Source organism: Xyrauchen texanus, chromosome 30 (assembly GCF_025860055.1).
Source record: "Xyrauchen texanus isolate HMW12.3.18 chromosome 30, RBS_HiC_50CHRs, whole genome shotgun sequence".
Classification (NCBI taxonomy): domain Eukaryota; kingdom Metazoa; phylum Chordata; class Actinopteri; order Cypriniformes; family Catostomidae; genus Xyrauchen; species Xyrauchen texanus.
In genome coordinates, this window is record NC_068305.1 from 18267333 (window position 1) to 18292184 (window position 24852).

General features: G+C 39.7%; 2 protein-coding genes across 6 annotated transcripts; one reads left to right on the top strand and one right to left on the bottom strand.

The window, feature by feature from the left end:
* The first annotated feature begins 3673 nt into the window (after positions 1 to 3673).
* On the top strand, positions 3674 to 10789 carry LOC127624450 (nucleoside diphosphate kinase 6-like). 5 transcript variants are annotated; one of them, XM_052099276.1, is made up of 6 exons: positions 3674 to 3720; positions 4011 to 4126; positions 4823 to 4922; positions 6405 to 6444; positions 8557 to 8717; positions 9259 to 10789. In XM_052099276.1, the coding sequence occupies exons 2-6, from the start codon at positions 4049 to 4051 to the stop codon at positions 9408 to 9410; spliced, it is 531 nt and encodes a 176-aa protein (XP_051955236.1). In that variant the 5' UTR covers positions 3674 to 3720; positions 4011 to 4048; the 3' UTR covers positions 9411 to 10789. The 5 variants fall into 5 exon arrangements, with proteins under 5 accessions (XP_051955236.1, XP_051955235.1, XP_051955237.1 ...); XM_052099275.1 differs by having other exon boundaries at positions 3680 to 3828; XM_052099277.1 differs by having other exon boundaries at positions 3680 to 3828; positions 4014 to 4126.
* A 122-nt stretch (positions 10790 to 10911) lies between these two features.
* LOC127624449 (brain and acute leukemia cytoplasmic protein-like) lies at positions 10912 to 19422 on the bottom strand. Its single transcript, XM_052099273.1, has 4 exons — positions 19329 to 19422; positions 18224 to 18655; positions 17245 to 17435; positions 10912 to 11367 (listed from the first exon to the last, which is right to left on the bottom strand). The coding sequence occupies exons 2-4, from the start codon at positions 18405 to 18407 to the stop codon at positions 11194 to 11196; spliced, it is 549 nt and encodes a 182-aa protein (XP_051955233.1). The 5' UTR covers positions 18408 to 18655; positions 19329 to 19422; the 3' UTR covers positions 10912 to 11193.
* Positions 19423 to 24852: the final 5430 nt, after the last annotated feature.

Genomic DNA, 24852 nt, shown 5'->3' on the forward strand with positions numbered 1-24852 from the left:
TAAGTAAATAATGTGATAATTTCAATTTGAGGGTGAATTATTCCTTTAAGCCAATTCAGATATTTTACCGAAATTGACACTGTTCTCTGTTTCTCAATTGTCAAATTCTGTCAACATCCCCTCATGGAGGTGATGGCTATGGATCACTGTAGACAAATGTACAGTCATCTTCATGTTCTCAAGTTTATCTATAATTTCACCTTCAAGACGCAATGAACTGTGATGTATCAAGAGGGAGACACAACGAACTGTGATGTATCGAGAGGGAGACGCAACGACGTGTGATGTATCGAGAGGGAGATGCAAAGAATGGTGACGCATCAAGAGGGAGACGCAAAGAACGGTTTCGAGACGAGTGACAGCGAGTGAGTGCTGCCTGTTTTAGTGACAGGTCGAGTGAGAGCTGCCTTTGGCTGTGACAGGTCGCGTTAGAACTGCCTGTGTCGGTGCCAGGTTGAGTGAGAGCTGCCTGTGTCGGTAACAGGTCGAGTGAGAGCTGCCTGTGTCGATGCCAGGTCGAGTGAGAGCTGCCTGTGTCGGTGACAGGACGAGTGAGAGCTGCCTGTGGCGGTGACAGGTCGAGTGAGAGCTGCCTGTGTCAGTGACAGGTCGAGTAAGAGCTGCCTGTGTCGGTGACAGCTGCCTGTGTCGGTGGCAGGTCGAATGAGAGCTGCCTGTGTTGGTGACAGGTCGAGTGAGAGCTGCCTGTGTCAGTGACAGGTCGAGTGAGAGCTGCCTGTGGCGGTGACAGCTGCCTGTGTCGGTGGCAGGTCGAGTGAGAGCTGCCTGTGTTGGTGACAGGTCGAGTGAGAGCTGCCTGTGTCGGTGACAGGTCGAGTGAGAGCTGCCTGTGGCGGTGACAGCTGCCTGTGTCGGTGGCAGGTCGAGTGAGAGCTGCCTGTGTTGGTGACAGGTCGAGTGAGAGCTGCCTGTGTCGGTGACAGGTCGAGTGAGAGCTGCCTGTTTTTGTGACAGGTCGAGTGAGAGCTGCCTGTTTTAGTGACAGGTTGAGTGGGAACTGCCTGTGTCGGAGACAGGTCGAGTGAGACCTGCCTGTGTTTTACCCCTACTGTGTTTTTCTGACACCAGCATAGATAAATTGGACCTGGCAGATCACATTGAGACAGCTATCAAACACTGCACTTTTCCATGATACAAGCTTTTAATTGTTATACGTGTAATTCTGCTTAATTTTTAGGTTTCAACTCGTTCATAATTTGGTTTAAAATATGTAGTTGACATGAAATTTCAAACAGTACAGCTCATATTATTTATTTTACATGGAAGTTAATTACATAAAGGAAATTACATTTGCTGGTCACCCCACATTTTTAAGATTCTTAAATGTGATTAAAATAGTTCTAAATGCAATATAAAATAAAACATATTTTATATGTATTTATATGTGTGTGTGTGTGTGTGTGTGTGTAAAGGTGCACCCCTTCCCCCGGTTTATCACTCAAAGAAATCTGCTCTCTCTAACTATAAGGAGTGAATGACACGATAAAATGGTCGGATGTGTCTTACAGAGATATTTTTAATGACTTTGTGTTGTCTGTTTGAGTTTCAAGAGCAGAGGAAAATCAGTATGTCCACAGCGTGAAGGTAGGATTTTGTGCATGTACGAAGTGTATGAAAATCTCCCCGCTTTGCTTCAAATTGTTATTACATCCCCTGAACACTTTAAAATCCTCATGATAACTTTTGACAACTCTATAACATGTAAATCCACTACGATAGCTAATTACACATTGACATCCACACCACAGAAATCTATAAGGTGCGTCCTAAACCGCACACTTTATTTTGAAGTGCAAGTAGTGCGAGTTGTATACTTACACTGAAAATGCAACAACAAAAAAAGTGTATTTAAGTACCCTGATGATGCACTTTTTCAACTGTCATAAACAGAGTGTGGAATGTTGGACACTTCGTGCACTTGACTTTGTGCTTGTGGCTTGCCGTTCGCAGTGGAAAGGGCATAGTTACCAGCACCAATGGTGATCTGGCAATACAATTGTAAATAATGCAGAAAATGACAACTAGCAAAACTTCTGTGAAGACAGAACCTTACAAAAGTGATTTAAACACTTTATCGTCATACCATGCTCTGTGAATATGTATATTATTGAGATATAATGGCACTTTTCCACTGCAAGTTATGGTTCGCCTCAACTCTACTCGCTTTACTTTTCTGAGCTTTCATTTCCACTGCAGTTTAGTGCCCCTCAACATGGGTGGGATTATAGGATGATCGTCATAGTTTCGCCGCATCTGCGGTGACATCATCTTAAACATGACACAAACTGACCAAAACAATAACACAACCGCCAGCTGTTAGCTACCAGCTCATTGTGCTGCATAAAGCAGTTGTTGCATGGTGATTTTACACAAGTGCAACAGTTAAATTGGCCTGGTTGTTTTAGAAGCAAGTGGTCAACTAAATAAAGTGAAGCTTTCAAGCGGAGTATATAGTTAACGTAACAAAATGTACCATTCTCTATCGTGGCTGAATTCAGGGCACTCTCCCGCCCATTTCTCGCTGGTTTAGATAGCGTCCATTTGGTCGAACCACTTCCACTTTTCCTTGATGGTTCTGTAGTCACTTTTACGTTTTTTCCCCTACACTGTTGGTAGGTCCGGTGGTAGGTGTGTGCGGCCAATAGCTGAGACAAATCTTGAGAGACTTTTTCGTTTCGCTCATTGCTAACGAGTGGACCGTCTGCACCTCGTTCACTGACTATGGCGTGGTTTTGCGCACAGCCATTGATTTTTTCACAATTCGAAAGCCAAGTGAACAAATGATACTGTTATCGCTGTTGCTATCTTTAAAACTAGCGGGTTGATGTTGTTCCTTGCCGGAAAACCAGTGACGCTGGTAGTGACGATTCTCCCTGCCCAATCAGTGATCTGCAGGGTTTTGACGTCACATTTTGGCTTGGCTCGCTTGGAACCTCGACCGAGGTGGTACTAAAAAAGTATCAGGTACCAGGTAGGCTACTATCCACAGTGGAAAACCCCAAAAATGCGAGCAGAGTCGAGTTGAGTCGAGTTGTACCATGCAGTGAAAAAATCCCATACACGTTGAACTGAGGGTGGATATCGCACTAAAGCTAGAGGCAACACAATGCTTGGGTTGAAACGTCATTTCAGTCAGCTGAAAAATGCTGAAAGCTTCAGTGTAATAAAAAAACTTTAAGTGTTCCATTTGGGACAATACTAAACTTTAAAAATTCACACACTACATGGCTGAGTGTATAGTATATTTTGTAAGTGCATAGTGTTGTTTGGGACACATCTTATATTGAATACGCTAAAACCGGAAGATCAAAGACAAAATTCTTAAGATGGCTGTGTGCTTGATTCTCTGGCGCATAAGGTTGTTCCATTTTAATTTTACAGGATTGAGAAAAATAGACAACCATGAAACTGAACAGATAAATAAATAAAAGTACACAAAGGCATTTAGACCTGCATTGAGCCGTCTTTAAGATGGCTAGACCTGCAATCTTATTGAACTTGTTTTGTTACTAAACAAATATTATCAATAATTAATTTAGGTTATTTTAATTATGTATTGACCACAAAGTACCAGCGTAGCGATATAAGATTTATTTAGTCGAAACAGGAGAATTTTCATGAGTTGCACGCTGTCACTTCCTGTGCTTGTATACTACAGAGCAAGATGGCGGTGCCCACTAAACTAACAACGCGGAGCACGTAAGACGACGGCGTATAACCCGAGTTTATCTATATTTTTTCTAGCGGAATGAATTTTGGGGGGAAAAAAACATTTAAGCCGGCGTTGGTGTATTGGATGTCCTTGCGGTATATATTTTGTCAACTGTATTGAATGATTACATCGTCAGTTGAATCATGCATTGATGGTCTAATGTTCATGAGCACTCGTATGTTTTAGATCTGCTGGTCACTATTAAACGGATCATCAGATAACATATATATTATGTATTAATATAACGCCATTAATAGCTCTCCTCCAACACTTTTAGCAGCTATTGCTGAACACACTATCAAGGCAAGCGCAGGCATGCGATGTGCGAAGGCGCTACAGCTCACCCTTGCGGTCATCAAACCAGATGCTGTGGCGCATCCTTTAATTCTGGAGGTGAGATGATATGACTCCTCTACTAACTGTAACATTTAACATCACTCTAGTTTTATACCTTTTTCAATAAAAAAATATAGTGGCAGCAGGCTGCGTGCGTACTTCAAAAGGACAGTTTCTGAAATATTGAGAACCAGTATTACGCAGTATTTTGACCACATATGCACAATCATCCTGCTGAATTTTCCATGATCAGGAAAAAAAGTTGGATGACTTGTGTCAAACAAAAATGTCCCACTAGTTTGTGGAGGCATAGAGCTTTTCAATAATTTGTCTGCAATATTTAAATTATTCTGTGTCTTTCCTGATTTAATTTCCATTGTCAGTCACTTCAAAAAGATAAAGGTGCATTTAATTAGCAACAGTCTCCGTGTGCAGCCTGGTTTAAAACTGGAGCCCTGACTGCTTTAATTTACACCAGTGGATTCAAAATGAAAATGTCTGAACGTTTATGTCTTTAGAGCGAGGTTTGCTTTCATAACTCAGCCTTTACACTTGTTCTTTTGGAACATCATAACTCTAATGAACTTTCATTCAGAGATCTTTTGTCATCTCTGCATTGATTGATGAAATGAAAAGGGCTACAGGGAGCCACTGCCACAGAAACATATTGGTTTAGGGGTTTCTGTTTAAAAAAAGATTAACAATGGCTTTTTGGACATAAATATTTGTATTTGTTGCTTCTTATCATTTCAGGCTCTTCATCAGAAGATTCTAGAAAACTTCATTATTATCAGAAAGAAAGATCTGGTGTGGAGAAGAGAAGATTCAGAAAAGTTTTATGCTGAACATGCAGGTAAAAAGGATCAGCTTCCATTACCCATAGTTGTATGAACTGAAACGTTTTTTTTTTCTAACAGTTTGAGGTGGAATTAGGGCTGTCACGATTATGAGATTTGGCTGACGATAAATGGTCTCATTAAAGGCTTTCACGATTAATTGTAATATAAATTGTCATATTTTTATGATGTGTGCTTCATACACAAAAAAATTGCCCTAGGTGTGGATGTGGATGTGGATGTGGAGGTGAGTGTGAGTGTATGTCTGTCTATGTGTGGCCCTGCGATGGACTGGCGACCTGTCCAGGGTGTCCCCCGCCTTTCGCCCAATGTTAGCTGGGATAGGCTCCAGCCCCCCGCGACCCTGTACACAGGATAAGCGGTTGATGATGGATGGATGGATGGATGGTGCTTCATACACCTTAAGAAGTATTTTTTACATATTAAACTTCAAATATATAAATACAATTATAAAATAGTAATAAGATTTCCTTTTTAGGCTTTAAAAACTTGTGAATGACTTGAAAAATTATTTTAAATATCAAAATATTACTAAATACTTAACATATGTCTCTCTTTTTGGTAAACTATGTTTTTGGTTAATTTTACAGTTACACTTATTTTGGAAAATTAAAATCTAATTTTTATATTTTTTATTATATTTATATAATATGCAATAGTAAAACATTTCTTTCCAAATGTCATAAATTTCACACGTTGTTTTAATGCTCTGATTTAACCCACAGTCCTTATTTGTCATGAAATAAAACCTTTTAAAATTTTGTTTCATAATTGTATCACTCCACAGAAATAGAGTAAATGTGTGTCTCTTCCTCTTTGTCACTGCGTGTCATTAACACAGTGTGTATGAACCAGGAACATTTGCCATTACATTATAGTTTAAAATGAGCACGCGAGGAGCACTTTGCATTCACTATCACAGTTTATACTTGTTAGTTTATATTTTCGCAGGATTTGGCGCAAGTCTCTGCTGACAGTGCGCACATCAGAGCGCTTCTCGCAATCTTCCGGGATCAGTGACGCTCGGACTCAGTTAAACTGAATGACACACAAACGCGCATTTATACAGTATATTCGATTAAAATTCCCTTATTTGGGCATTAAATGTGAATTTGAAGCAGATGGCTATTTAATAATCATGACAGGTCTAGGTGGAATGGTTAAGTACATGTGTGGGTTTGTGTCTGTGTGATGCGTGATTTTCAACAGGATGAGTCATAGCAAAGGCTTTTCACATCCTGGAGATATAATGTGGAGACAGCATGTGTAGAGAACATGTTACTCAGTCGCAGCTTATTATGTTTGCCTCCAGGGAAAAAATAAAAAAATAAACAGCTGCCATGCATCTATATGTGGGTATTATCTATTCAAATCTCTGCCCAGAACAAGCTAGCAGATTGCAGCAAAAATCTGTCTCTTAAACCTCAACATTACCCTTGTTGTTTGTTTTTATTGTTTGCTGTTTTTTTATTTTACAGGGCGTTTTTTCTATCAAAGACTGGTTGAATTCATGTCAAGGTAAATCTTTCATCCATCAGCAGTAATCCTCTCTTTAATCACGAATGATTAACTACCCTTCAAAGTACCCTTCAAGTTTTAGTTCCATGCAAAGCTTCTGTGACTTTTAAATTATTATGCTTGCAGATTTTATGACATAATTCTAACTGAGAGGCTGCAAGGAATATTTGTACTTTTAAAAATGTATATTTCACTGCATAACTATTAAAAATTATCTATTGAAAATTGGTGCTGTTTAAGGTGTTTACATGACCTTATAGATGGTTATATGTTGTCGGCTTATTAAAGAAATGTTCTGGGTTCATTCAAGTTGAGCTCAATTGACAACATTTGTGGCGTAATGTTGATTACCACAAAAATGATTTCAGCTTGTCCTTTTCTTTAAAACAAAAAGCAAAAATCAGGGGTCCTGGGTAGCTCAGAGAGTGTTGACGCTGACTACCACCCTTGGAGTCGCGAGTTCGAATCCAGGGTGTGCTAAGAGACTCCAGCCAGGTCTCCTAAGCAGCCATATTGGCCCTGTTGCTAGGGAGGGTAGAGTCACATGGGTAACCTCCTCGTGGTCGCGATTAGTGGTTCTCGCTCTCAATGGGGAGTGTGGCAATTTGTGATTCTCCACATGCTGAGAGTCTCCGTGGTGATAAGATGCGTAAAAAGATGCATGGATTGACTGTCTCAGAAGCTGAGGCAACTGAGACTTTTCCTCCACCACCTGGATGCGTGGTGATAGTGAGGGACTTACAATGAAAGTGAATGTTGTATAAAAGCACTTGCCTTAATTATTCTGTTAAAACGCATGTACTATTTGAGCTGAAAAGTTGTTTAAATAGTTTTTTAAATAGTTTTTACAGTTGTTTTGGGTTTGCTGACATTACATGGTCATGATAATGAAGTTGAAAAACTGGCTATAACTTTACACAGAAAAGGCTAGTAAGTGATTTTATCCCACTAACATCGTGTTTACACGCATATCCTTTGTCTTGTGGCTATAATTTTGAAACAGTAATTTAATGTTAAAAAACGGGCCCTATTCACTTCCATTGTAAGTGCCTCACTAGAACCCAGATTTTTTTTTTTTTAAGGGGGGTGGGGGCAAATCAAAATAAAATGTTGTGGTTATCAATATTATGCCAAACATTCTGTCGATTCAGCTTAACTTGTATTGAACCCGGAATATTCCTTTAAGCATAATCACGTGTAAATGTGCAGTCTCTTAACTTCACCCTATCACTCCCATTCAAACGCATCCGAACATGGAAGACTTGAAACGCATTGTGCAAAGACATTTCGCATTCCGCCTCAGACAAAAATTCAAGTTTGGTGACCAATAGCAGATTGAAAAGTCACACACCTCTTGGCTCAATACAAAGAATACATATTTCAAAGCTGCATGTTTTATTGTTGCAGGAAAGGGAGTAGATAATACCTTTTAAGATTTTGAATATATTATTTACTATTTGTGATTTATTATTTATGGGAAACCAGAGGCCCTCGTGCACAACATCATATCCTGTAAATTGTGGTGTCCAAAATAATTTTGCATACTCAATGGAGTGACCGCCCCTTAAGATTATGCATGATAACATGCTTGATTGACCACCTATCCGAATATTGAAACCCCTTAATGTCAATGGAGGTTACAACCCTGCTGTTACCACTACATACGCCTCCCTTTAAGGCAATAATTAATGCAGATATATGATCTCTCATCTTTGTAGTGGGGACATCAATGCCCGTTTAAAAAGTAGCAGGTGAGTTTAGACCGATGTTGCCATGGCAGCCTATTGTCAGGCTGTGTCCGCATCTGTGGAAGATAAAACATTAGCGCCTGAACTAATTAGGAGGGGATATTAGGAGGATGTAACAACAATAACGTTGTGAATTGGTCATATAATGGTATTGAAATTACAGGCCTGTGATGTTGCAGTTAAGTTGCTATTTAGTAAGACGTGATATTACCAAAAAGGGCAAATAAGTAATGTAACTGGTACGTTGTGTGCTATCAGGGCTATTCCTTTGTTTACTTTGATGTTATGCATCTAAGGGAGACATGATGTTTTTGTTGCTTTCTCTGTGTTGTGATCATTATATTTAGTCATATTTCCTCAACAGTGGCCCTATGAGAGCTTACATCCTGGCTAGGGATGATGCTATCACCCACTGGAGAGGGATGATGGGTCCCACAAAAGTTTTCAGAGCACGATTCACTTCACCAAACACCCTCCGGGGCCAGTATGGGCTCACTGACACCAGAAACACCACCCATGGTTCAGGTATAACATGGATGATTAAAGGAGATTTTCCAAGCTTGCTAAACAGACTAAGACAATTAAATATTTGGGAAAGTCTCTTGCAAAGTTTTTTTTTTTTTGGATCTGTTTTAAATTTGTACTAGGATTCCAACTTCGGAAAACCCTTTATGCATCCTGTAATACAATTATAATTAATATTATTAATAATATAATAATATGTGTAAACATGAGCTAGATGGACATCTCTGACTGTTGCACCACATCTTGCTGTTTGGTGTTTTATTTTAGACACGGCATCAAATTTAAAAGAAATTCAACTGATAAAAATGCAATTGCATTTTACTATCCTTTGTGCTGTCTCTAGCTTTTTTTAGGACACATTTGGTCTGAACGGCCCCTAACTAGATTATTTTGTATTTTATCTCTCCATACCTTTAACTATGAAAATTCTATGTAACTTTAAAAATTTTTATATGCCCTTGCACCTTGAGGATTGCCTCAAAGTATACCAGTGCTGGTGGGACCATGTTCACAGCAGTATCTTTAATGATCTCTCTTACAGATTCCACTGAGTCAGCCAAGAGAGAGATTGCCTTTTTCTTCCCAGAATTCACTGTAGATGACTGGATGGAGAGGGAGGAGCAAAGGTTTAGGTTTGGACTTTTTGAATATAATGTGCAGAGCAAAATTCATACTCTACAAGAAACAAGATAATCACAAACCTGCAGTGATCGATGGGCTGGTGGATCTTCAGATATCAATGCAACATTAACGTGACTCACTTTCACCAGTTATCCTTTTGCATGTTATTTATTTGGATTCGTGAGAGCATACAGTAAACAATCAAACATCAAAACTGCCCCTGTGCCAATTAATTAAGGTAATATTAATTAGTATGTGCTTTGTATGTATGTAAGAAAAAATATATGCACTAGCTTTGCAGGAGAAATCAATAAATGTTTTTTCTCCACAGATCAGGCACATTCTTTTGCATTTTTCAGTCCCTGACATGACATGCCAACATATAAACAGAATACAGTTTGGGAACAGTCACACAAACCACTTCACGTGGTTTGGAGTGTCTCACCTTTAAGAGTAATTATTTGGATATTTGAAATAAAATACAATTTAAAATAAAAAGGAATTAACAGCTAATATTCAAAATTCAATTAAGAAATGTAAATTAAAAGAATCATGACAATCAACGCTACAGGTTTAGTGTAATTTTGAGGAAAATGTTGTGCAAGGAACACTTTTAGGAATTATTGAAACAATGGTTGGTTTTACATATTTAAAATACACTGTTGTGTTAACCCCCCAATAATACTATTGTATATATATATATGTGTGTATGTATGTGTGTGTGTGTGTGTGTGTGTGTGTGTGTGTGTGTGTGTGTTTACTGAGAATTTAAGTATTCTAATTTTGAGACTAGAGTAATAGAAAATGAGGGGCCAGACTCTGACAATCAGCCTCAATTAAAATGTATTAATCCTTAATTAAACAGCATTTCCCCATTCAGTAAAGCAGTGATGTTTGGTGACATAACAGTATTGAGATACACAACAGAGTTTTCTATTCTTGAATGCTACAGTTTCAAGCTGCTGGAAACTAATTAGGTTTTGAACAGATGTTTTCCCTGTTGTCACGATGATTATTTTGGCAAAACACAATAATCCCTCTAAGATTATAGGAAGCCTTTGTTTCAAAGATAAACATAATGTCAACTTGCTGTATTTATTGTATCAGTGTTTTTGAAGCACTTGCACCTCACAATAAAAAGAAAAAAAAACATCTGTTTCAAGGGAACCGTTGTGTCAGAATTAGATTAGTGCAGTTGCATTGCGAGAGGGGCTTCTGGGGCTCAAGCCCCTGATCTTTTTTGAAGATTCACATGTTTTACTTAAAAAAATAAAACATGTTTTATAAATTTGACTTTGTCTGGGGGCTAAACCCCTTATCTCTTGCAACACTCCTTGATTACTGTAAGGGATGTACAAAAGAGCCCTGTTTTTAAATACAATGTCATAATGTGTAAAATAAAGGCACTCAACCAGTAAAGCAATAAATCAAAACATTTTACAATACAACAATAGGCTTGTGTTGGTATTTCTTCTATTTAAATATATTTGTTACACTTAACACCAAATCAATGAATAGGCCTTCAGATGTCAACCTCTTGTTTGTCCATTGTGATATATCCTGTGCTTTAATTGTTTGTACAGTTGGTAGATGAGATTGTGTTTGTAGACAAAAATAAATAAATAAAAAAATACAACAAAGGCATTATTGAAGAAGTACATAAAAAAAATAGATACAATTTAAACAATCTAATGTCTTCTGTAACTCAATGATGAAGCAGCTAATGCATTGACCATTGATACTTTAATCACAGCACTGATGTACTTCATTCATCTTTGGTCATCTTTGCTTTCTACTTTGGTCCATGAAATCCAATATACAATGTGTTTCTGGTAAAGGAAAAATTGTAACCATCTCATTGTGGCACTGCGTCAACTGCTGCATCCATTAGAGCCTCCATTGGTTTCATGACCTCATAGTTGGTTTGGGAGGTCTCCTTGATCTTCCCGCTCTTGTCTACCTGCCGGATACTTTGAGTCACAGTGATGGTCACCTGCTTTGTTGACATCTTGTTGTCCTGCCATTTGGTCTAATGAAGAAGACGTCAAAATATTTGGACATGATTAAACATGATTGTTAACAAATTGTTTTTACTCCAACAACCCCCCAACACACACACACTCACAAAATCTGTCATCATGTACTGTCATCACTTATATTGTTCAAATAACAATTAATTTCATTGTAAAAAGAAAGGTTTACTGAAAGTGAATGGTTTCCAGAGAAGTTCTTTGTTCTTCATTCAGTGGTAAAAAGAAGTTAGAAACAGCTGAGCAACTGTACACTGTTTGTGAACATTCATACACCTGCTGTGGGCGACATTTAAAAGTACATTCAAATATGACACTGCACAAGACTACATGTAGGAAAGTACAGATGTAGGTAAATTTGCTAATAACTGCATGCTGGTGTTTTCATTTTGACTGATCTTGACTGACTGAACAACATAAACAGAATTATCTGTCGGCCTCAAAGAAGGTGGAGCTTCAGGTCACACCTGATGTGGACCAATGGCAGTAAGGTGTTTAGCAGTCGGTAAGAAGTTTTCTTGAAAGTTCACTCTGGCGAGCTGTTATGAACCACTGAAACCAACTCAAAATCACTGTCTTATTGGCCATATTTTGTTCTAAATGGCGTCACACCTGTTCATTTATCGAAGTAAATCCTTTATATGGGTTTTGATATTAATGTGGAGGCAAGGGCGTGGCCGAGCATTCATCTGGGGAGAGAAGAAGCGGTGAGGGTTTTCACCTGAGATGAATTGTTGATTATTGTGATTTCTATGTTCACAGTGAGAGATGGGAGAGAAAGGGCTGTCCAAAACCTCAGAGTGGGAGAGAGAGCCAAACCTGCATGTGTGTGTGTTTCCATGCAGCCCGCAGTGTCAAGTGTGACATTTTCTTTTGAGCTTTAAAGATAAAATACCTTTTGAGTTGGATTCGTTGCCTCCTGCTTCCTCCTTTCCCTCCTCCACGAACGAACCTTGTTACACTGGTGCCGAAACACAGGATTTAGAGGAAGAGGATATGCTGTTATGGAGTCATGCCACTGGAAGTATTTCCCCGGTCCCTCGCCAGCATCCACCAAGGCCAAAACCAGGCCCTCACGGAACATAGAAGAGAGCAGCAGTATCACTTTGAGGTGCTCCTTCACGCCCCGGAAGAAATTTTGCTGGTGCTGCAGAGCTTGGTTTCCCAGGAAGGGGCAGCCACTGCAACCCTGGCAGCAGTTTACTCCCACGTGTTACATACCAAGATGGGCCCCCAAAATGACCCAGAAACATACCTAGAGCACAGCACCAGTGGGCTGTGCATCTGCTACCACTGCTGACTGGGGAAGCCCAGATCTCGGCGCAGCAGCTTCTGGTCGCCAACCTCCTGAACTACTCAGTGCTGAAGAAGTCCATCTTGCAACGGCTCAGAAGAACATTGCCAGCGTTTCTGCTCCTTAACGCTGAGTGAGGTTGGCCGCCCGTTTGACTTCACCCAGCGGCTCTGCGACGCCTGCTGCCAGTGGGTGCTGGCCAAGGCGGACAGCCACGCCGATGATGTTGTCTACTTGGTGGTGCTGGAACAGCTCGTCTCCTGGTTGCCGAAGGGTTGACCGAGAGGGTCCAGTGCCACCGACTTTCATCGCTGGATGAATCCAGGAACCCCCTGCCTTTCCTTCCACTAATGTCTCCTCCCCTGTTCTCTCTCCTCGCCGCTTGGGGGTCTACTGCTCTACCTAACCCCTTCTCTCTCCACTCCACTATTCAAAAATCCATCCATCAATGCTTGGTTCAAAATTGGGCACTAGATACAAATAATCGGGTAAAGGTGAGGTGTACGCATGGGGATATTCATGATTATCCTGTAGTGACTGTCACCATAATATTCAGGGGACCGAAGCATAATATTGAGGCAGTGGTTGGTCCTCGCCTCACCCACCCACACATTTTGGGAACCAATTGGCCAGCTTTCTGCTCATTATTGAAGGGGTTGTGTGTGGATGGATCCTGGGAGAAAGTGAATCGATGTAGGAGGTACGAAGCACTGGCTGTGGAGGCATTGCCTGTACTGTTTATGGTTGCTCTGCATCAGATTGACGCTTGGGAAAGGGAGGTGTCATCCTCACCCACCCTTAGGGAAATCACAACAGGCACTCCTTTGACCAAGTGATTGATCGTCAACGGCGAGTGCATCGCACTCTCATATCCATACTTTACAATAAAAAAAATTGTTTACATAGTGACACAGGACATTTGCATGCAAGAAAATACAATCCAGTTGTTGGTACCAAAGAGCCGTTGGGAAATGTTATTCCAGGCGGCTCATCATAATACGATTGCAGGTCACTTGGGATAGGGAAAAACACTAAGCCAACTCATGGCCCATTTTTATTGGCCAGGCAGATGGAAATGATGTGCAGCATGCCGTGAATGTCAGTTGGTGAATCCGCCGGCCACTCAAAAGCGCTGTTGCACCTTCTTCCATTGATCGAGGTTCCTTTTGAGCGAATTGGCATGGACCTTGTTGGACCATTAGAATGGACCACACGCAGACATCACTTTGTGTTAGTCCTAGTGGACAATGCAACGCGATATCCGACAACCCCTGGGGTAGTGGTACATAGTCGTCCATGCCGCTTACCTGAAGAAACACAAGAAACCGGTAGTACAGGAAGAATTAAAGGCCATGCTCGATATGGGGGTAATACAAGAATCCCACTGTGATTGGGCCAGCCCAGTGGTTCTGGTACCTAAGAGCGATGGGTCGGTCCAGTTCTGTGTGGATTATGAAAAATGTAACGCGGTTCCCGAAATGTTATGCTTATCCATTGCCTCGTATTAAAGAACTACCTGATCGGTTGGGCGTGGCTCGCTTTTATTCGACACTGGATTTGGCAAAGGGATATTGGCAGATGCCCTAACACCAATGTCCCGTGAAAAATGGCCTTCTCCACACTGTTTGGGATACACCAATTTGTGATCCTTCCGTTTGGTTTGTTTGGGGCCCCAGATACGTTTCAGCATCTGATGGACAGGATCCTCAGTCCGCACGCTGCATATGCCACTGCCTACTTGGATGATATCATTATCTTTAGTAGTGATTAGCAGTAGCACATGCAGCATCTGAGGGCAGTTCTGAGATCGCTGCGGCAAGCGGGGCTCACAGCATACCCGAAAATGTTTTCAATTTTATGGATAGAGGTACGGTATCTGGGTTTCCACTTGGGTCATTGGCAAGTGTGGCCCCAAATTTATAAAACTGCAGCGATTGAGACATGCCCAAGTCCCAAGACCAAAAAGGAGGTGAGACAATTACTGGAGCTGGCTGGCTATTATCGAAGGTTTGTGCCTAATTATTTGGACGTCACCAGCTTGCTGACTGATCTCACTAAAAAGGGAGCTCCAGACCCGGTCCAGTGGACATATCCATGCCAACAAGCATTCATGCAGGTAAAAGCTGCACTTTGTGGTGGGCCGCTTCTGCATTCCCCTAACTGCTCACTCCCTTTTGTTTTGCAGACTATGCATCGGACAGGGGGCTGGGTGCTGTACTGTACCAAGTGGTGGAGGGGCGCTCGGTGCTGTACTTTAGACGGAAGCTCTCTATGAGTGAGACTAAGTACAGCACCATAGAGAAGAAGTGCTTGGCCATCAAGTGGGCGGTCCTTACGCTCCGCTGCTATTTGCTGGAAAGGGCATTCACCCTCTGTTCGGACCATGCCCCACTTCAATGGCTCCACCGCATGAAGGATGCCAATGCCCGGATCACCCATTGGTATCTGGCACTCCAGCTGTTTGAGTTTGATGTGGTCCAAAGGCCAGGGGCACAGATAGCTGTCGCAAACTTCCTCTCTAGAAAAAGGGGTTGAGGAGTGGGCAGGTCGGGCTGTTCCCCCAAACTTAGTCTGGCGGTGGGGGTATGTGGAGATGAGGGCATGGCCGAGCGTTCGTCTGGGGGGAGCGGAAGTGGTAAGGGTTTTCACCTGAGATAAATTGCTGATAATTGTGATTTCTATGTTTACAAAGTGAGAAGCGGGGAGATGAAAGGCTGCCCAAAACCTGAGAGAGGCAGAGCCGAGCCTGCATGTGTGTGTGTGTCTGTTCATCCTGCTGTGTGAAGTGTGATATTTTCTTTTGAGTTGTAAAAATAAAATACATTTTTCGCCTCCCACTTCCTCCTTTCCCTCCTCCATGAACAAACCTTGTTACAACATGATAACAGTATGTGAAAAGGTTCCTGTTGGGTGGAAAGGAGAAAGCTGGGACCGGCTTAAACAATACACGTAGACTTTAATATTCAACTTAAATGCAACATAAAATGTAACTTTTCGCAGAACACTGACACGCAGACACACACACACAAACACAGCTCTGTGTATCTCACTCTCTCTCTCTGGCATCCCCGGCTCCTCCTTATCTCTCTCTCCCACTGATTGGGGCAACTTTGTGCCAGGCATGCAACCATATGGCCCATGTCCTCCTCCTCGTCACATACCCCCAACGCCCGATTCAGACTGGAGGGGAAGCGTTGCCACTTCGTCTGTTCTGCTGCTGGCTGGTCTTCCCCACTTCCTGGAAACCTGAGTAGGACGAGCTGAGGGAGAGGGGAGATAGAAAGAGAGCGGGAGAGCCTGAGAGAGGGGAGAGAGAGAGGGAAAAAGATCTCCAAACACATTGTCACAAGGTCCTCAACCAGCTGCACTGCCTGGTGGATGGCATCGAGCTCTTCTGCCTCCTGGCGGATGGCAGTGGGCTCCTCCACCTCCTGGCGGCGAGGACTCCATGACAGCGCATCCTTCCTCCTTCCCGGGTTTTAGCACCAATGTAAGAAGGTTCATTGTTGGGTGAAAAGGAGGAATCTTGGACCGGATTGAACAATACACGTAGACTTTAATGTTCAAATAAAACACAGCATAAAACTTTGCTTTTCAGCAGAACAATGACACGCAGACACACACACAAACATAGCTCTGTCTCTCTCTCTCTCTCTCTCTGGTATCCCCGGATCCTCCTTAGCTCTCTCTCTCCCACTGATTGGGGCAACTCAGCAGCAGACGTGCACCCTCACAGCCTGGCCACACCCTCTACACAGAATTTAATAGTTTTGGTGAACTATCCCTTTAAAGCCTGGTTCACGCTGTACGATTTGTGCTACTATTCTGCCATCTAATTTTGGGAATCCAAAGGGATGTCTGTCGTCATAAGGCAAAATGGCTTACATCATTTTGTGTGACATGCTCACCGATGGCCTATTAATTGCCCTTGCAATAATCTTTAGCCTCCGATGAAGTTATGACTCTTGTCAGAAATTTTTTGTCGAAGTACAGCAGTGTGACTACTCCATCGATGCCCGACTAATAAAGAACCAACAGAAACACAGCATCCAATGACTTGTACAAGCATGTCTATGGGATATGCTTACACAAATATGGTGTTGACTAGTGTTATCTTCACATTATTATCATACTATCAAAATTACCTAGAGTTTGTGCTATAGACTGGGCATTCCATGGCGTCCTCTTTTACCCAGCCATGACTCAGACACTCTTTTTTTTCCCCCAGGCAAAATTTAGCAAGAGTTTGCACCATAGCTTGTCTTTGCTTGTGCGGCAACATTTTAATTTTGTGCGTTTATGCGGATGAAACAACATGATGGGTACTGATGACTTAAATTGCCCAGTCAACGTTGTCAGTCATGAGTAAAGTCTTAAAAGATATTTGCTGCACAGTCTGTCTTTGGATCTTTATCGTACAGTCTGACATGCAGCAATCATAAAGGAAAAAAAAACATAGTGTGTGAACTGGGCTTAAGTGACAACACATACATCATATATAATTTAGATGACAGAGGCTTGTTCAGACATACATCAGTATATGTGCCAAATAAAACCAAAATATTCTATTGAAGATACTTACTATTTCTTCAGTTCGCAACACACTTCTCCTCTGCACCATGGTACCAGAAGTGGACAGCACCTCCTGCTCTTGGGATGAGAGTATTGCAGGGGTTGTGCCAGATTTAATTTCATTCAGGCCCACCTCAGACATGGCAGAACACACTTTCAGATATGCCTGAGCTGGAGAAGGCAGGCCATCATCAAAGAGATCTTCAAGAGCAGGAAAGAGAAATTTAAGTTGTTAATTCTCTAAAAAAATCGATATAATGTTGATCGTTTCATAAAAACTCCACATTTAAATGGATTTAATTACATAAAACCACTAGTTCAAATTAAATGGGTTAAAAGGAAAACTGAACTACTGACATCAACACACTTAGTACTTGCTAACCGAGCTAAAAATCTTGAAACTAATCATATGCTGTAAAATGACTACTATTTATAGCCAAGTCCTTCTTGTCAAATCTACGTAGATAATCTGCTATCAATTTAATATAATATTATAATTTAGACCTACTCAGTGAGCTGCCTTGCCCCAAGTGTAACAATTCTGCATGAAGAGATAAGGAGCGATTATTGTGTTCATATTGTTGTACTGAAGTACTGAAGGGATTCAACCATCTCCATGGCAACAAGAAGCATACTGAAATTAACTGCTCACCAACAGCAGACTCACAACACTTCCCTCTCCAGGGAAGGTAATATCCTTTTGAAAGGCTTTAGGGGTTAAACCTGGATATGAGGACTTATGCCAAATGAGGTAATATTTTTAATATATATATATATTAAAAATATTACCTCATTTGGCATAAGTCCTCATATCCCAGTTTAACACCTAAAGCCTTTCAAAGGATATATATATATATATATATATATATATATATATATATATATATATATATATATATATATATATGCCAAGACAAAAGACTGATTTTTGACCTTTCAAATGCTTTTCAAAACTGGACAGTTTGAGAATTCATTATCTCCATTCTCACCAGGGTTGGGAGTTTTCTCTGATGGAAAGCCCACCTCAGAAGAGTTTTCTGAGGGAATGCTATGGATGGAGGACAGAGGTATGTCTGTGTCTGTGCTGGTCAGCCAAGTGGACTCTGTCTCCTTGGTCCAGCTTTCCATGTATCTTGGCTCCAACACATCTGTCCTAGAGCCGCCACAACCCATGATTTCAAAGAAAAATCCAGGTCTACACAGCCTTGGATTCTTGGTCCATTAGAACGCCCTCCAAATGGCAAAAGAAAACGGCCTTCTTGAAGTTGACTAAATGTTTTTTTATATTGTTACTTTACATCTTTCTAGCCATACATATTATCACCGTTTCATATCAACAGGTTGTATCTTGTTAGATTAGTAGACTTCCAAATGTCAAGTTTCAGGTCAGTCAAACATGGAGATGGAATCTGGGTCCAATACTGTAGAAGAGAAATAATATATGTGCCAATTACCACAGTCCTGGGGATGCTTGTACTCAAAATTACTAAGTCCACTTGATAAGTGAATTAAAAAGCATATGAAATCAGATCCATTAAATGAACCGCAAGTTTCTGTGTTTTCTTGATGATGTTACGTTATTGGCTTCTGAATTGTCGCATAACAGAATTAAAGAACCAAACATGTTCGTGAATGAAATCTGGATGGTGGAATAATGCCTGACCCGTTTCTAATGTCTAAACACTCTCGTAACCCGCACATGACGTCAAGAACTAGAGTTTGAGATTTTCTCGGGTTCAGAATATAAACCTGGTAACAGATTACCCCTAGAAATAAATAGTTTATCCCGGCTATCATTCAATCATGAATTTAATTGATTGGTACAAATCGACGTACGGATTTGTAGCGTTAATTCACAAGCGGATCTCGTGCCACACTTTAGCCTACATGGTCAGTGAGCGTACGCTGTTAACATTCAGCTATAGAGGATACAATGTACCGCAATATTCATTACGCTAGCGTCCATTTAACCCAATATGTTTAGTCATTCAAACCAGCCCTACTGCATTTCACGCGATAAAGAATAATCATTAAATGAATGTAAAAGGTGTCGAGCAGTTTTCTAAATGTAGCGTTTTTGAGTCTCGCACTTACCATTATCCAGCTTTTCTGAAGACATCATTTCTAAGATTCGCAGAGGAGAGCGACGAGAAAACCAAACATTGAGTGATGACGGTCCATCTCTCTCTCTCTCTCTCTCTCTCTCTCGATGTGAATGATGATGATGATACTCCCATCTCTTGGCCCTGAGGTGCAGCAAGCTGAACACAACTGATGTGTGTAATATGTTCTGCACAAATTTCGGATACTTTTTTCCATTTTGAATCTTGACAAATTGTCTTCCATGTTCTTGATGTGTCATGTAATAAAGGCCATTGATCCATTCCACTAGGTTCCCCTATTTTCTTGTTTTAACCTCCAATCTAAATGTCATAGATCTTTGATTTTCTGAATTTTGAAGTTTTAATTCTTAAAAAAAAAATTCACAATAGTGACAGCTGTTTGCATTGCCTGTTACTGTACAGCAAGATGCATTCCCTATGAATTGATAGAATTTAGATGAAAATGGGATCTTAATTTGGTTTTGATAAATGGCAGATCTTATGATGATAGGTAACTGTTACGTGCAAGTTTTCAGCATAACATAGAATAATCCATAATTATTCACACTTAAATTTGATTGCACAATGCTGCACTGTTGCACAGCTACAGCTTAATTAAGGTACAATTAGACTGCTTAAACTAATATGCCCAGTCTCTTACAGACAGATCTCACAGTGCAATCAGAAACAGTAAGGTGACTTTTATTCAGCTAAAATCGGTATGTGCTTACCGAAATTTGAAACACTGCTCACAGTGGCCAAAGCTAAGTGTAGTCTGGTGTCTGGGCATGTGTGAGTGGCATTTTTCAGGTGTAATGTCCATGACTGAAATCCTTGAATATGCAAGGGCAAAAATGCAGATACAATATGATTCTACAGATAATTCTTGTTGTTGTTTTTATGTTTTTATTGAATGTATTTTTGAATATGTATCTGGTTTTTTTCTGTTTTTGTCCCATGGAAACACTCAAATCAGCTCTAAAAAACAATGACATTGATGGAAACACACTTAACTCACAAGTCTCAGTAACCACCCTGTAATTGGACGCTTAAACTAATGGGTTAAATTAATCATGGCTGACTGTGAATACCAGGGGCGTCGGACTGGGGGGGTAAAGGGTACCGAGTACCCAGGGCCCGAGGCAGGGGGGGCCCCTTAGAAGTCAGTTTTCTATACATACATATTTGGTATGGAGGCCCAGCAAGATGGTTTGTACCCAGGGCCCAAAATTTGGTGCTACGCCCCTGGTGAATACCGTATTACTACAATGGCATCAGTAACCGAAAACTATTGTGAATGATGCTGCATCCAGGCCCCTAAGTTTCAGTGTAAGTTCAAGACAACAACAAAATAAACAAATAAATGCTGAGTGCACATTTAAGGCTGGTATACATCTGAGTTCGGAATGCATACTACCCATACTACTCTTACTACTTCTGTCATATGTGTCTATGGCTGTAATAGTATGAGTATGCAATTTCGAACTCAGCCTTAAAGGGTCCAAATTAGTCTTTGGCTATGTGTGAAATGGCATATAACCATACTATTCTTACTACTACTACCATATGTGTTTTTAGCAGAAATAGTAACTAACGCACTTTGGTATGTTTTGTTAAAGTGTGCATAAAAACGAATTTGACTATGAGACTGGGCTTTCTAAGTGCAAGTTTAAGGTAAAAACCTACAGGATAAAAGTGTCAGATAAACTTCTCAGTAAGCTGCAGCGTTGCAGTCGATTAGTTGTATATTCTCATCTCTTCTATTAGCATGTTACTTAGTACTGAAAGAAACTATGAACTAGATACATCATAACTGTGAATGATAAAAGGCAATAAGAAAATGGGATAAACCTTTATTAAACACTGTATCATTTATCAGTTAAAGAAGCCATAACAATCTGATAGCAAGCAATTTAAATGGGTTTTACCATTCACGTAAGCGTACCACTAAGTCAAAAATGAAAATTCTGTCATCATTTCATCACCTTCATGTTGCTCAAAACCAGTATGACCATATGATTGATTTCTGTATAGGAAAAGACTGAAATGTTTACCATATTGCTTGAAAATCTTGCATGATGGACACCTTTCACTGTATGGAAAAAAGCAGCTTGGACAATCTGCTATAAACACTCCTTTTATGTTTATGTTTCATGGAAGAAAGTCAGTTTCGAAAGACATGAGTGTGAATAAATGAAGACAGAATTTCCATTTGTTTTGAAGTTACATTCTTTTCACCAGATGGGGGCAGTGCAGTCATTGTTTTGATAGGGTCATAATATTTTCCTCTATATTTTTGACCTGTAATTAATAGTATGCAGGAATAATTACTAAATAGTCCCTTTCTTCCAAAGTATAATAATTCCAGAAAATCATTACAAAAGATTTCCTATAAAACTCATATTAACAACCCACAGACTTACTCTATTTTATTTTAGTCCTGACTTTTTGTTTTAAATAGTTTTATGTTTGTTAATATCCATCACAGCCTCCTCTTTTCAAACACATTGAGTGTGCTCAGTGCAGTGAAAGGAAACATTTTACTAAATGAGAAGAATGCTGTGCCATTTGTACATTTTTAACTAGTTTTTATCATTTGGCCAGAACTGTTCACACAATCACTTTGACCTTCTTTATATGCAGTGAGAGTAACTTTATTTGCCCTGCTTTGTCAAGGTGACGGGATCCTTTTCTTTGTGCCAGCTAAAATTTCCATCAAGACAGTTCTAGCGTCTCTTGGCAGAGACACCCTTCTCTGCTCTTCTGATCCCACAATTTTTCGCTCAGTCGAGCCAAGCCCAGTCTGCACAGCGCTAGAAGCTAAATCCACCTCATCCATCACAGCCAGACCTGATGCAGTCGGCACACACACACATATATATAGGGTATATGAGCAGGAAGCAAACCATATAATCCCATGGCCCTAGAACAGGATTAAATGTGTTGCTGATTTAATTACAAAAAAACTAAGATATGCATAAAAATATTTCTTCATAGGTGGACCACATTGGCTCTAAAAAGTATTTGGACACATTTGGACACTTAAGTCATACTTAAAAATGCACAAATGTCATTAGAAATACATAGAATTAGATTCAATATATGAAACCAAGTGGCTTCTGCAAAGTAAACATTACTTCACTTACTTACTCACTTACCTTAGCAATTTTTGTGATTACTTTTAACCAACTGATGTCAAAGTGATATTAAGTGGATACGTGACATTATTTTTTTCCCCTCAAGTTTGCACAGCTGGTTGTTCATTACATTAACAATGGATATATTCAACTAATGTTTGACAACCAGAAAGTGACCAAATACCTTTTGTCTTAATTTTGAACAAAATATCTACTGTTTGATCATTTTAAACCTAGCAAATTTTAATTACTTGAAGAAATATATGCTTGTGCTGTATTTATTTAAAGTAAATGCCACTTGATATTTTATTACATTAAGCATACATATTTTAGTGTAGATTAAGTCTTCAATTTGTAATGTGTATATTTGTACTTGTAAATAAAGCTTAAGGTTACATAAAATATATATATATATATATAAGATATCACATTGGTTTTTCCTATTTTTAAATATTTTGAGTGCTATTTGGTAAATGAAAAGATGTTCATATTGTACCTTTCTGCACTATAAGTACTTCTGAAGCATCAATCTTCTGTGGTTATATTCCAAAGAGTACAGAATCCTTAACTGGGGAAGAAGAATCAATAGAATTCATTAAACCTTGATGGCCATCGTTAATGGACCTTTTGCCTGTTTCTTTTTACTACTGTAAATGAAATGTGGAAAGCTTATTTAAAAAATGCTGACCCCTGCGCTGACTAAAGGATTTGAGTAAAAGGACTTGGCATGTTTAACTTAAAGAGCTAATACACATTAGCATAATAAAAGCATACATATTGGCAAATTTGTGTCTTTTTTCTTAGCTGGAAGCAGTCCATGGATGACAAGTAGCCATCTGGGACTTTTTGATATTTTTGGGATGTTTTTTTCTTTTCTTTTCTTTCTATATATTTTTTTTTTTTGGTTAGGCTTTATATGGCTTTTTTACTCTCTACTTTGTGTGGCTTTATTTTAAAACACAATATCCACAGTGATCAGTTCAGAGTTTAGGAATGTTCCAGGTTTGGCATTATCAATAACATGAGCTTGTTAGGCAAGGATGAAAGGAAAATGAGAGTCTGCATTAATTTAGCTCCCTTGCTTTTTTGAGGGAACAAAGTTTTAAAAACAAAAGGACAAACAAAACACTTTTTTTTTTCTTCCACATGAATGTTTATAGCATTGCACATTGTAAGTGGATTACAGACTTAGAACGTTTGCTGCAGCTTTGGAGTTCGTCCTTGGCACCATAATGTCTGTATGGCTGCTTTGTGCTTTAGTCTCACTACAAGAAGCACATAATGCTCAGATAACCTGAGCTGCAAAGCTCAAACAACTGTGCAATCGCATGTTGTGTCATATTTAGTGTAGGTCAATTAAGATACACTAGCGCATTTCAGACAACTTTGAACTCAAGGTGTGAATTTTCACACCTCCCACTTGTAAATAATGAATGGTGAAGTTGGGGAAAATTTATTTTACACAACCTCAGTATTATCAACCTCAGGATGAATGTAATTTGATGACATTTCCAAGATGGTGGTGAACAACAAGCATAACGTGGTGCTGAGTTTTGTGAAATGTAAAAAAACCTCAACTTTGTAGTATTTTTACTTAACGGAATGTATGAACAGGCCTACGTTTTACCCTGTTTTGCTAAATAAATAGCTACTAGAAATCCAGCTAGCTAGCATCTGGAATACTGTGCATACCATTATATTTGACATGTGTACTCTATGTGACAGTGATGTGTGATTAACTGGAACGCATTACATCAAAAGTGGGCAATTTCAACTCTGGTATTCTCTTATCCGACTTAGTCTGGAATGGGGCATAAATATTTTTTTGTTTATGTTGCGCTGGCCTTATACTGAGACCTTGTGGCCTGGTTGGAGCATAACGGAAAAGTGAAATTTTTCAGTTACCGATGCCGTTTTAGAATTTAGTCGAAAATCACGATTATTGTATTCCGTGATAAGTGTTCGATGACAGGAGGGTTACTGAGATAAATTGAGTAGTATCATTTCTTTATGTGGGACAGTTAATTTTTTTATGTCCTTTTTTAATGTGCAAAAAAACAAACAAACACCTTTTCTGATTTATTTCATATTCTTGTGTAATTCAGGGGGCATAGCCTATATCGTTCGATTGTGTCAAAATGAATTATGCATGAAGGCCTACAGTAAATTTGAACTAGAATTAAGCTGGCTAGGCACATTCTTTTCCTTATCAAACAATATAAATAAAAACTTTTTTAAAATCAAAAACACATATTTCCCACTTATATAAACTACTTGTCAGCTTGATAACAAAGTAGTGTGAAAGTATACATTGATCAGCTACTACATTAAAACCACTGACAGGTGAAATCAATAACATTGATTAAATCATTAGAATGG

Coding starts and splice junctions, on each gene's coding strand:
- LOC127624450 (XM_052099276.1), top strand. CDS start 4,049: ATGCGATGTGCGAAGGCGCTACAGCTCACCCTTGCGGTCATCAAACCA. Junction 4,127..4,822: donor CGCATCCTTTAATTCTGGAG/GTGAGATGATAT, acceptor TTATCATTTCAG/GCTCTTCATCAGAAGATTCT. Junction 4,923..6,404: donor GTTTTATGCTGAACATGCAG/GTAAAAAGGATC, acceptor TTTATTTTACAG/GGCGTTTTTTCTATCAAAGA.
- LOC127624449 (XM_052099273.1), bottom strand. CDS start 18,407: ATGGGTTGTGGCGGCTCTAGGACAGATGTGTTGGAGCCAAGATACATG. Junction 17,436..18,223: donor AGAGAAAACTCCCAACCCTG/GTGAGAATGGAG, acceptor CTGCTCTTGAAG/ATCTCTTTGATGATGGCCTG. Junction 11,368..17,244: donor TGTTGCGAACTGAAGAAATA/GTAAGTATCTTC, acceptor CTTCTTCATTAG/ACCAAATGGCAGGACAACAA.